The sequence below is a fragment of the Trichosurus vulpecula genome, chromosome 1 (genome assembly GCF_011100635.1).
Source record: "Trichosurus vulpecula isolate mTriVul1 chromosome 1, mTriVul1.pri, whole genome shotgun sequence".
Classification (NCBI taxonomy): domain Eukaryota; kingdom Metazoa; phylum Chordata; class Mammalia; order Diprotodontia; family Phalangeridae; genus Trichosurus; species Trichosurus vulpecula.
Window position 1 is genome coordinate 137,978,417 of NC_050573.1, and position 14,403 is coordinate 137,992,819.

The window sequence follows — 14,403 nt, forward strand, 5'->3', positions numbered from 1 at the left end:
TGGTAGTTCAATACCCCCCCCCCCCCCCCCCCCCGATAAACACACAAAATTTACGTCATTTACGTTAGACGGTCAATCAAGACTCAGTAAACAGTGAAATTTGTATGTGAGATAGACTTAGGGCTTTTAGAATCTTTGGTTCTGGATAAGCCTGTACAATTTCAGTGCCATTCTGTATGGTTGGAAAAAATACTAGAACTGGCTGTGTAGGAGGGAAATGTAGGTAATTTTAAAAAGAAGAGAAAAGCTACTTGAGCCAGCATAGAGTAGAGATGGAAAATTCTTCCCCGTTAGTGACAAGCATCTGATAACTGCTTGCTATTTAGTCTGGCACTAATGAGTACATTAAGTCACAAGTGAAATATATTATTAATAACATGTGCACAGTACTTTGCAAACCCTAATACGCTATATTAATATCAGCATTTTTGTTGTTTAAACTAAGAAAATGTTTTAGCAAAGACTCTATATTTTGTTTCTAGCTATGTTTCAAAGCAGAAAATGTAGAGTGAAAAAATATGCAGGGGTGACATTTAACCTGATTTTTTTCCTCAAAATGGGACAGAAATAGAAGGAAATACGCAAATTATCCTAAAATCAAACTTCTGAAAAGGCTATGAACCTGAGGAACAGCTTCATTCAAATCCTTCACAGAAGCAAATAACCAAAAGGAAAACTGATAATCTTGTCAACAGGACATGTTCCAGGATCTTTTATCTCCCAATATTTTTTCTACACCTACAGCTATATTTAAAGGGGATTAATATTCACAGTGATGATCTTGAAGCATCAGAAAATATTAAACTGTGTTCTGTAATTTCTTCTTAAGAAGGCAAAGAACAATATGGCAGATTTTAAAAGGCTTTCCATTAAAAAAAAAAAACCTCTAGAAAAGTCTCCAAAGAGTTTAATAGCTTAATGATATACCTGAAGTATTACTGTAGAAAAACAAACTTTTGGCCTAAAAAAAATAACTTTTGGCTTAAAAGCTGGTTTTACAAAGCCACAGACTAACTGAACTCAAGAAATGTGAATTTCAAGGATATTTATAGGTAATACATAAAGTCCTATATTAATAGTCCACTTTAATTTTAAGAAAAAATTAGGAATCTGTTCAACTGGTTTAAATTACCATAGATACAACGAAAATTTCATAAGAAATTAATTTAATAAAATGGAAGTTTTTTGAGGGACTATGATTTTCATAGCTATTGTTTCTATATCCTTAGTTACTTCAAAAATGGATCTCTTTTTTCCTCTTAGTAACCCAAGAAATCCCACCTCTTAGTCAATTTAAAAACAAATATTGATGTTTCTAGATGTAGTCATAATTCAAGGAACCCAGTATGACAATTCATGAATAAATAAATCAAAAGGCAATTGTTAAGTACCTACTAAATACCTGACGTTAAACAAAGTTATAGGGGATACCAATATAAAATTGAACATTCCCTGACCTCAAGAAGCTCACAGTGTAATTGGGGGAGACAGACATACGGAGGTTAAGTGACTAGGGAAGGGAGTTTGGGTCTGCAGAATTACATGGATAGTGAATGGGCCATACGTGGCAATTGCCACGCCCTTTCCAGAAATACTGTTACCATTCATTTGATTGATTGCTATTCCCAAAGCAAGAGGTGAAAATCAAGAGTGGGATCAGGTTGTTTTGGCCTCTCCTAACTTCGAATGGAATTATAATGTAGCATTCTGGAATCCATCTGTAGATCTACAGGCACTCCATATCCAGGTCTGTGTGATCTCAGTGTTTCAATAAATTAAATAGGAAAATTAAAAGCAATTAAATAGGAAAATTAAAAATTACATCTTAATGTGGCAAACCAAAAGCAAAGATATCAAAGTGAATCTAGCAAGGAAAACAGCCATTAATTCCATATTCTACCTCTTACACCCACAAGTCTGTTTACTTCCGATAAACGATCAATCACCAAACACTTATTAAGAACTTAATATATGCCAGGGACTGTGTTAGGCATTGAGGACACAAAAATGAAACATTCCATGCCCCGCCAGGAACTTTCATTCATTGAAAGAGGCATACAGGTTGGTCAGGGATACCCGTACATTGGAAAATCCAGTTCAAGGTTATCCCAGTTCCTAAGAACATAAAACAAATTGGCTTATCTTTAGTTTGGGCCTAAATCTAGTTATTTAAAGGAAGGATTAACTGTGACATCAGGGATGACAGGTCAAAACTAGTACTCCAGGGTCACTCTTGGGTAAACTGGAACTCTATCACATGGACTTCTGTATTTACAGACACATCTGCTTGTCACGAAGCTGTAGCTACAGGTTAACAGAGATGCATCTAGATGAAAAGAACAGAGACATAAAAGGCATGCATTCTAAGATATATTAAAAAAAATCACCCTCAAAGTTGAGCATGTAATTATAGTCAACTCAATCATTCTTATGCCAACTATAGGTCTTTACCCTTTATTTCACTATTTAGGGACGCTACAGCTTGGAGAGTAAGTTTCAGGCTCAAAGAAATATACTTTACATAGAAATAACTCAGTAAGGGTTGGATTTATCAGCGGTTGGTGGGCAGAGATAGAGAACTTTAAAAACCTGAAATGTAAATTAAAGTTTTTCCAATTCTTGTCATGTTTAGATAAAGAACTGGTTTGAAAGGCAAGTAAAAATACTAGTTAAAATTAGATTTAGGATATCTATTTCAATTACCCATGTGATTCCTGCTTAAAATCATTAGATATAATACAAAGTAATTATAATTATTTACTTGATTTCATTCTTTAAACTGATATGCCTTTCTATAATGCATAAAATAAAAGGGAGGTATTTTGTAGGTGATTAAAGTCTAAAAGAGGACAGGCAGGAAGGAGGCTCAGTGTTAACTAGACAGGATCTGAAGTTAGAAATGTTCAAAATAACTTCCTATAGTTTTCCTTCCCTAATTCTTTTTAAAAGAACAAAAAATACAAAAGATTGAATACTGTTTTCATAAGTTTTTAATATCTCCAAAATATACTTTAACATCTTTTAGTTCTAACTTCTTATAACTAAACATAAAAACTTTCTGTACATGGGCTTTAAATAATCTGTACTCATTCTACATGGTAAATATTTTTTTTTGCCTTGAGTGATTATTTGCAAAACTACTTAGCTACTGAATAAAAAGTCAATTAAGTCTTTGTCATCAAAATGCTTGCATTTATTTTAATAAATTTATCAGATAAAAACAACTAGATGGATTAGACCAGATGGCTTCTGAATTCCTTTCAACAATAGAATTCTGTAACATTTTTCATTATGCTTTTAATTTTAGGAGGTTATATGAAGAAGCCACCTATCTTTTTAGAACAGGCACAGGCTAATTCCCACCACAATAAAGTAAGTTTGGGGCAGCTAGGTGGCACAGTGGATAGAGTGCCAAAGGGACCTGAGTTCAATTCCAGCATCAGACACTTACTAGCTGTGGGACCCTGGGCCAATCACTTAACCCTGTTTGCTTCAGTTCCTCATCTTTAAAATGAACTGGAACAGGAAATGGTAAATCGCTCCAGTATCTTTGCCAAGAAAACCTCAAATGGGGTCACAAGGAGTCGAACATAACTGAACAGAAGAAGAACACACTAACTTCGGAGTAGGAAGGTATCTCAGAAGCCATATCATCCAAACTACCTGAACAGGACACCCCCTTCTACAATATGCCTGGTAAGTGGTCATCTACGCTATACTTGGGAAGACTTCCAGTGAAGAAAAACTTAACTACTTCCTCAGATATCCATCTTTTTTGTGACAGTACAATTTGCGGAAGTTTCTCCAGACATGTCTTATCTACCTCTTGGCAAACAATCAAAAGATTGTTTGATCCAAAAAGAGCAAATCTAATACTTTCCACAAGACAGCTTTTTGGATACTTGGAAAATGACAAACATTTCTCTGTCAAGTTTTTCTCTTCTCTAAGCTAAGCATTTTCAAATCTTTCAACTAATCAGGATAACCTTCTTCTATATGATCTCCAGTTTATCAGAATTCAACACAATACTACAGGTGTAGTTTGACCCAAGCAGAATATATAGGTTTCCAAATGAAATCTCTCTTTTCAGATGTACAGAATTTATTCGTACCTTGTTTTCATTGTTTCCATAGTTCTACATAAAGTCAACAGAGTTTGTGCACACAAATTGGAATGATTTATCTTTCGTTTTACACCAAACTTTAACTGTTTTAACACAAAAGATAAGTTATAACTAAGCACCTTTTTTATTGTGTACAAGCCTGCTCTTAGTCCCAGATCAAACTACCTTCTTGAAAGTATGTACAAGTTTTCATGAAGCTAAGAATAATCTTGGTCATCTCAAGAAATGAAGTAGCTGCCAGAAGGAGCACTGTAGCAGCAAATTCTTGGATTGATAATATCAAAGTTTCTTAGATGTACTTGTTGGGGAGAAAGGAAATCCAACTCAATCCTTTAAGATTGTTAAAGCATGCTGTGATAAATATTGGTAGAAAGATTAGCAAATTCAGAATCAGAAGACCCGAGTTCCAGTCAGGATTTTGTAACTGATAAATTTAAGACCTTCAATAACTCAGCTACTTTGGGACTTTGTTTATTCATTTGTATTGTGTGTTGGGGGGGGGGGGCACCCCGGCCTCTTCTAGATTACTTCTTTCTGGTTTTAAAAGTACATGATTTGAAACCTTAACTGGATAATATTTTTTCTTGTCAAATCAAACCTATACTCCTAAGTGCTAAATGATAATATCTATATTGGCTTATTTTTCTTTAAAAAAAATTAAGTGATGCCTTTTGTTTTTACATTACAGTAATTTATACTATTCCTCTTTATACTTTTAATTTTAGGAGGTTATATGAAGAAGCCGCCTGACTGAACCTTCTCTTGTGACAAAGGAAAATAAAAGAGTGGACAACAAATAAGATATTCTGTCCTACTAATCCCTCTGGAATTGGGGCATATTTCACTGACGGTAATAATGTTTCATTGTTTGCTGACCAGAACCTTCAAAGGTTTTTCAGTTACTCAGAGTTGAACTTCCTTTGACAGATCTTTTCATTTAGAATGTTCCACTAATTTATAAGTTTGCAGCAATTTCCCAGGAGATGGGCATCTACCAATTATTTATTATCACAGAGATAACTGCTCTAAATATTTCTGCATATAATGGACATTTGTTTCTATCTAACTTCCTTGGTGAATATGCCTACTGGCTGAGTAAAAGAGTTTGGCCAAGTGATATCTCAGAGGACTGGACCACTTCACAGTTCTGCTACCAGTAATTCAGTGTGTCTGTTTCCCCATAGTTCTTTAACAATGATCCCATTCCTATATTTTGTCATCTTTCCTAGTTTTCATGGAGTTGAAACATCAGAATTACTTTAATTTGCAATATCTTATTATTTGAGCATATTTCCATGTGGTCATTTATGCTTTGCAAGTCTTTTAATTTGTCCATATCCTCTGACCACTTATATATTAAGAATGACTCAGACTTTGGTCAATAATTTTTGAATGGGAAAAAACTTCCCACTCTAACATTTCTTCAAATTCTATTTTATCTTAACCTTTCAGAAACTTTTAAATTTTAGGTTGGAAATCTGTCTGTCTTCTCATTTATTATCTATCACTTGTTCAGTTAAAAATTCTCCACCTAGACACAGTTGTGAAAGGTACCTGATCTTGCTCTCGTACAGTTAAAAAAAACTGCATGACCTTTTATATTCATTTTAAGCTTACTGTCATAGAAGACACTAATCAAAACCAAATGTCTGCCCAAGTGCTTTCTAGTTTTCCCAGGAAGCCTCGTCAAAAGGAGGAGTCCTTCTCTCAGTAATGTATGTTTTTGAATTTAGCAAAAGTGGTCTACTGTTTGTTTTTTGCCTGCTTCTTATTCTACTTATTGCTTATCCATTCTGTTCAATTTATCTGCTTTTCTGTTTTTGATGCCTACTGATTTCTAATATTGTTTGAAGTTTGGTAATGATAGTCCTCATGATTTGTACTTTCCTCCTATTAGTTCCCTAAAATTTTAGATACTTTATTTTTCCATATGAATTTTGTTATTTTGTCTAATTCTGTAAAGCACTCTCACTAGTAATTTAATAAATCTCTAAATTAATTTAGGTAGGATAATTTTTATGATTTTGATAGGACTTAACCATGATCAATGAGAATCTCTCCAATTATTTAAGTATAACTTTATTTTCGCAGTGTTGTATAGCTCTATTTGTTTTGTGTTAGTAGGTTAATTCCCAATTTTTGCATGTTATAATTATTTTGAATGAAATATCCTTTTTGGGGGGTAGATCTATTAGTATAGTTAGTTCTGCGATAACTTAGCATGTGGAAAATCATGTAACTGTTGTTGCTGCTGCTCAGCTGTTTTTCAGTTATACTCAACTTCTGATGACACCTTTCGGGTTTTCTTGGCAAAGACGCTACAACAATTTGCCATTTCCTTCTCCAGCTCATTTTACAGGTGAGGAAACTGAAGCAAAGAGAGTTAAGTGACTTGCCCAGGGTCAGACACCTAGTAAGTGTCTGAGGCTACATTTGAACTCAAGTCTTCCTGACTGGCACTCTATCCAGTGTGCCACCTAACTGCCCAAAATCACATAATAAAAATCACAAAAAGACACAGAACTTATTGAAAATAAGGTTATGGCACAACACTCAAAAACTTCATCAAGTGACACACAAAAAGATAGGAACCTAATAAAAATGACTGCATGCTAAATGGTTAAACAAATAAATAGTACAATAAATAGTGGCAATATCTATGGCTTCGGCAACTCTTGGCCTCAGGCTAGAGGCTATAATGGAAGGGAAAGGGGGGTTCAAGGTGGGGACTGTGCTGTCTGGCCCTACTACAATCATAGCTCCTACTGCAGTAGAAGATATGAAATAAATATCGCACTTTACATTGACAAGGACCTGGATTTTCTTGTGGAAGTAGGTATCAGAGGGGATATAGTTTGTGAGTAATTTGGAGTGGTACAGTTTTCTGCATTCTGTTTCTCAAGGAAGAAATTGTGCAGAAGCAAACCTGAAATTTACAGTATGCTCAAAATGTTCCCTAATATATCAATTGCAATGGAACAAATCTGTGTTTTTAAAACACCTGTCAGAGTGGAACTGACTGTAATACACAGAAATGCTGATGACTTGTGGATTTAATTTGAATATTACCACCTTGCTAAAATGTTGAATCATTTCAAAGAATAAATTTCTTTGCTGATTCTCTGGAAATTTTTAAGTACATCATCCTATAATCTACAAATAGGAATAATTTTGACTCTTTGAAGAATGTTATATGCCTTTTTACTTTCTTATCTCTAATGTGGTTACTAGCTTGTCTAGAACTATGTCAAACAGCAGTAGGGAAAGGAAGTTTGTTTTTTTTTTCTTATAGAGGTGTTGTTTTTAAATAGTATGCCTTCAAGAAGCAGCATGGTATAGGAAAAAGAATACCTGACTTGGAATCGGGGAAGGGAGGATTCAAATACATTAGCTTCATGGCCATGAGCAAGTCACTTGACCTCATAATGCCTTGGTAAAATGCTTTCAGTACCTCAGAGGGTTGTTGGGGAAATCACAAGAGAAAATATACAAACTTTATAGCACTATACAAATTTTAGCTATCATTAACACTGTTATTAGATAATGTTCTCAGAGTTAAGAAGTGTTCAGTCACATTTCAATGGGTTACAAGAAGTCCATTAAGTCATAGGTCACAATTTAAACAATGCATGTTATACTTTAAAATTACCATGGAATCAATGGATTTTATAGATAGAAGACTTAGAGTTTGAGTCCAATAGTGACGTTTTCTCTTTGATAATGAACACTTCATTTGTCAAAAACATGTTTCCCTTTGTAGCTTCTCTAAAATATCTTGATCTTACCTATCATCTATTAAATAATCTTTTCAACTATATAAACTTTGAAAATAACATAATTGACATTTCTTAAAAATAAGCAAGCAGCATTGTAGTTTCAAACCTACATAGTATCTGAGGGGCAATATTATAGAATGTGAAGAGCATTAACTCTGGACCTGGGTTCAAATCCCACCACTAACACTACCTGTGTAAGCTGAGAAAGTCATGTAACCTCTCTGGGCCCCAATTTCCTTAACTGTGAAGTGAGAGGTTGCCCTAGGAGATCCCTTCTACTTCCACATCTTGCCTAAGGAAAGAGCCTCCTTATCAAGAGTTTCTTAACCTCATTTGTACCTCGGACTAACTGCTTTGTTTCCCCAGAAAGCATTTGTGAGAACCTGAAGCATTCAATTAATGGTTTTTCATGCAATCTTTAAAAATTGAGCATAAAAATTTATCAATACAAAAAATGGGATTGTTTCTCTTTTCTTATTATATTTATTTACCATGTTACAATACTGGAATGACACCCTGCAGACTTGGTCAGTTGATTTTTCTTCCTGAATAGGACAAAAAGCCCCTTGGCCTATCCTTTCGTGTTGTATGAACTATTGATTTTTTTTTAAAGAGAAATGGTAGTTATACATTAGGTTTCTCAATTTATTAGAAATAGATATTTTGAGTATTAAACATCTTATAAAATGTGAATGTGAATAAAAACACCTTTTTCCCATTGTTAACTTCTTAATGCATTGATATTATCAATAACATCTTTATTTGTGTTATATGAAATGTCTTCCTACACCACTTTTCTTTAAAATGTGTTCTACGTAGCATTATAAGAACTTAAATTTATAAAGCACTTTAAGATTCACAAACCATTTTAGAGAGGGAATTAAGATCCTCTGAATTAGTACACGTTTCCAAAGTAAGGAAAAATTTGGGAAAGTCAATATGGAACACTGAGATTCACTACTTTATACAGCCTTTTGGCCTCATGACAATAATGTTGATAAAGAAAAACTGGCAATTCTATTGATTACTTATTCCGTTTTTATTTGGTAAATACTCATGAACTACTCTTAATATGAAACATAAGTTTACTGATGTTCTTTTCAAGAATTGTAAGTGGATTTCAATATAGAATAAGGATTATATCCTTCTACTTTTAATTCCTGTAAATAGAGTAAAACCACATTTATTTAGACCTATGAATACAGAAATTACAGTAAGTCAACTACGTTGTGCTATATTTTACTGTAGTAACGTCAATTTTCTTAATGATAAATCATGTGTTAATTACAAATGTACTTACAACCGTAAAATGTTTTAACTAAAGGTCCTGTAGTGCTTTTAATTGGCAACATTTTAATAGTGGTTAGTTCAAATAATAACTATTCTGAAAATAATGAAATGACATTCTAATAATCATACTTCAGTACCTCAAAAAACCAAAACAAAACAAAAAGTCATCTCATTGGGGTAGCAAAGGGAAGAGGGAAGTACTTCCAAATTCATCACCTAGTAAAAATTCTCTCCAAACTTAACTGGGCTTGTTTTTAGACTACAGATATATGAAGTCTCACTAGATCTATAAGTGAATTATAGTAGGACCTATTAGAACTGGTACTCTTCTGGTATAACTTTGATAAACTTTACATTGAAATAACACAGAAAGACTTTAATGGAAGTCTATAATTCATGCTTTACACTAGTTGTAATGGTTTTCCTAATACTAAATTTTACTTAACAAATCTATACAAACATGCTATTGTTAGTGGTTTTGGGGATATTGTGCAATACTTGCAACAACTTCAATGTTCTCCTGGCCAAAATAAATAAATAAAAATTAAAAATGCAAATGTTCTCTTGGTAATGATATATCATGAATCTTCAAAGACCACAACTCTGGAGGAATCAAAGTAGCAGATAACCCAAAGGCAATAGAAGACATACACAGTGGCTGCAGCAATTGAATGGCTGTACCATATTTCCAAAAGCTATCTTTATATGTGATTGGAAGAAGCAGGCTAGCCATGCAATGAGAGGGATTACATGATGGACAGCTTGAGTGTTTCACTGAACCCACAAAATGTGAAAAAAAAGATCTGAGAAATGACAGCAGCCCTTTGTGGAAGTTCTCTCTCTACAGAGAGGCTTGGAAAGAATATAAACAACAACCATTCTGAATGAGTGTGAATGGACGGCAATCTGCATAAACATAAGATATAAATTCATTAATGTACCAAGATAAGGCCTACTAAGACTCCAATCATGTGCCTAAAAGATGGTGATATATGAAGATACGCAATGCAAAGAGAAGACCTGCACCCACAGAGACAGTAAATGAAAATTCTATCTAAGGCTATTCATTCATGTCTGCCTACAATTTTCTTTAGTTTCTGCTCCCCCCGCCCCTTTTATTTTGTTTTTTTATGGCCTCCCTTCTGCCCACTCTGCCCATGCTCTGGCATTTCATACAGGGTTTTCTAAGAGTCTCAGGGCAGTTTTAATCTATTAAAACATAAAACTACACAAATACTCTTGGGATACCCTGGGCAGTTTGAATTTTAAAGATACTTCCTAAGTAGTAAGACTTAATTTTAACCATTGAATCTTTTGGTTCTCCTACTTCAATTTACTGTTTCTCACTGCATATATATTTTCTCTCATGTCATTGAGGCTCAGCAACCACTGCCAGCTGACGTCTTACATGTTATATCTTTGTATTCTGTCTTGCCCCCATTTCCCTACTATCTGGCCAACACAGTTCTATAAGCCCCAAGTCTTTGCCTAGGTATATCATTCTTGGTGTGGAGACAGTAAGCATTTCATAAATGCTTATCCACTTGATAACTAATACTAGATTGAATCCATGCCTTAAGTGGGCAGGATCATTTATATAAACACTAAATATTATCATAGAAACAGTATCTGGACTGGAGATAAGCAACACGTTTCTACTACAGCTACTACTATTTTCAAATCATATGAATTTTTGTGGATGACCAAAGGGGTGGTGTAACCCTCAGACTTTTTTTTTTTTTTTTACTATTCTAGATTGAAAAAACAACTCATCTTTGGAATGAGGTAGACACAGTAAATTTCTCTAAGTCAAATCTACTAAATTTTACCTTACATTTTTATCATGATTTCTTATTAACAAATATAAACCTATGATACAGATGCAAAAATAAGAGCTTTTTAAGACAGATAATAATCAGCAAAATTCAATTCGGCAAGCATTTATTAATTTCCTATTATACGAAAGACACTGAGCTTGGGATACAAAAACAAAAAATTAAGGTATCCCTGACATCAAGACTAAGTTTTACCTCCATCTTCAATAATAATTATGATAATAACAATAGCTAGCATTTATAAGGCACTTTTTAATATTTACAAAGGACTGGATGTGTTGTTTCATTCGATTCTCACAACAACCTTGAGAGACAGGTTATTATTATCCTCTTTTTATAGATGAAGAAAGTAGTCCCAGAGAGGCTAAGTGACGTACCAAGAGCCACACATCTAGTGTTTGAAGGAGCATGTGAACTCAGATCTTTGGAGGACTCTATCCACACTATGCCACTTAACTGTTAACTTCCTTCATTCAAATAATATTTTTATTTTATTTCCCTCCACAATTCCCTCATCCCCTACCTCTTTTACTGTTTCAGAGTCAAACTAACACTGCTATTACTACTAGGAAAGAGTGTGTCAATCCACTCCCTTATACTTAACAAATCAAAATATTCCTCCGTGATCATGACTCTTCAATACAGGTTGTAGTACCCTATTAAAAGGCAAGCTCTTTGAGGACAAGGACTACCGTCACCTTTATATTAGTATCCCCAGTGCATGGCACATGGTAAGTACTTAATAGATACTTTTTCATACTTTTTCATTCACATGAATATATTGGAATAGATAAGAAAGGTGCTAACTATAAAGGGAATCCTCTAATTAGTGTGTTAGAAAAAAAATTTAATTCTAGGTTAGCTGTAACACTTAGGAAATCTGGAAAAAAGGTTTCCATATTAGTCAAATAAACTCCTAACGAAGCCACCATGTAGTTGAAATACTGCATGTGTGCAATTAAAAATATTGTATTTGAAATATTACTTATTAAATAAAACAGAAAAACAATAAAACTGAATAATAGTATTTGATTTATTTTATACGTTAAGTAAAAGAAAGCAGGTTTAGCTGGAGAAAAAGAAAGCAAAAGATAGAGACAATGATATTCTAAGGAAATTTTGGGTCACTCTAAAGAACATCCAACAGGGTGATAATTCTTTTAGATTATTTATCTAATTTTACTTCAAAAATGAATTTTCCTCTTCCTTGTATGTATGTGTGTATATGTGTGTGTGTTATCTGTGTGTGCGTGTGTGTGTATGTGTGTTTGCTCATAACTCAAAAGGAAGAAAGAGAGGGACAGAGATTTTCCTAAGTTGGATAGCACTTGGAAAAATAAAAATTGAAGAGGGTTAAAGATTACCATGTGCATATACGTGTGAAAAGATCATCTGATATAGAATTAAGATATGAACGTGGAAACACAGAGGGAAAGGAGAAAAAACATAACTGTACACGTTCTTCCTAAGGGAGAAAAAAATCGAGGAATTCTCCATGCATGCTACTAGTACCATCATCAGCTTGTCTAATGCCTGGGATAGCTGTGTGTGTTTGTGTGCACTCATGTACACAGGGGCGCATGCACTTGGGGTGGGAAGGTTAAAGGGGAAGAAGGCAGTATGTCATTTGTCATTAACGTCCAAAAGGTCTGTGTTAACGTCTCTGGCACAAGCTAAGTTAGTTTTAAGTAGTCCGTAACACTTACCTTCTATATGTCCATCTGCAGGTGCTATTTTGTGCTTAACTTCTTTTTGTGACACCTGCTGAATATTTTCCCTTTGCTGTTTGGTTTGTTGCATAGTGTGACTTTTCCAGAGTTTACGCAGCTCTTCCACCTCTGTCTCAGAGTCCTGAATTTGTTCTTTTCCTTGTTTCCCTTTGTTCACAGTTTCCTTTTTCTGAGATTCTGTGATTTCCCCAAAGTGCCTGTTTTCTTTCTCACCTTCTGGTCCTTCTACTGAATTTTCAGAAAGTGTAAAATCCATGTTTATGTTCACTTCGACCCCCATGTTATTTTCCTTATGGCATTGTGTTTCTTGTAAAGACTGTTGAGAGATGCTTATAACTGGATCTCCTTCTTTTAAGGCTACTTCTGGATTGTCTAAATTTGTTTTATGACCTAGAATCCCCACATCATGGGCAGGCTGTTCAACATTGCCTTTTAAGTTATCAGGGGTAACAGTAGAATCTGGAATGCCCGTTAAACATCCTCCACCAGCTTGCACAGTTTGGACAGATTCTGATGATGCACCAGAAGATTTATCTTGACGTAGTTCATCTGAAGAAATGAGCTCCTCCCGTATTGGAGAGAGTTCTGATTCTGTGAACACATCTTCAGAGAGAGACTCCTCAGTGCTCCTAGGTGCGGTGCTGGCACTGTCATTCCCTGTATCCCGAATCCTTGAGTCTATGTCATCAGTATTACTTCTTGTCATTTTCTTAAAATAGCAGAGATCCCTTACTGATAATTGATCTACCTCTCTGTCAGCAAACAAAAATAAAAGTTACTATACTTAAAAATACTCTCTATTTAGCTTAGACAAACTTATCAAGGAATCAAAAACAATGAAAGGGTTTTATGATTATATAATACATATCTTGTCGAAATATTTAGCTGTCAACAAATTACAAGTTCCAAAACTTTTATCACTATCTTTTCTACACAAGCCACAGGCATCAGAGTAAGTTAAAAAAAAAAAAAACAACCCTTTTCTCCATGTGTCCAGGAGAAATCATGTGTGCTCTAGGAGGCGATCTGCAAAATTACCCTTATGTGCATATCTTCAAAATAACAACTATAATACAAGTTTTGAATGTTGGTATAACTCTCAGGCAGTGGTCCGTCACTTAATAACAGCTAGAAAATTATTAGATCATGAAATTTGGGCTTGTATTTTAATTCTTCAAAATGTAACAGGATATTGAGACTTATTTATTTAAATGTAATATGAATTAACTGGAATGGCTCAAATATCTTAGAATTTTCATTTTCTCTGCCTTACTTTTGGATATAAGCAACAGAAATGTTACTGAAGTTCATTATAAATTAGATAATATTATCAGTTAAAAGTTAAGCATTTAAGAAATACTATGAACAGATGCATTTACAAAAGCAAATAATCACAACCACCAATTTGTCAATTTTGTGTATTTGGATTTTCATATCCTACTTTGCTTAAAAAGTGATACCTTAGAGAATCACACAACATAATCACCCATAAGTATGTTAATTTTACTCATGTCTAACCAAGCTAAATGATCAATAATAATGGAGAATTTTAAATGTATTTTAAAACTTGATCCAGCAGGCCACAGAAATGAGGACATATACTGGTACTTCATTAGCCCCCAAATTATCCTGAGGCCAATTTGCAAAG

At 34.2% G+C, this 14,403-nt stretch overlaps 1 protein-coding gene across 2 annotated transcripts in view; it reads right to left on the bottom strand.

Moving 5' to 3' along the window:
• The window catches only part of OXR1 (oxidation resistance 1), a 105,030-nt gene that overhangs the window by 39,874 nt on the left and 50,753 nt on the right, over positions 1 to 14,403 (bottom strand). For both annotated transcript variants that reach the window (XM_036754958.1, XM_036754948.1), the window contains exon 7: positions 12,732 to 13,507. In XM_036754958.1, the coding sequence (XP_036610853.1) occupies positions 12,732 to 13,507 (776 nt within the window). The remainder of the gene's footprint in view (positions 1 to 12,731; positions 13,508 to 14,403) is intronic.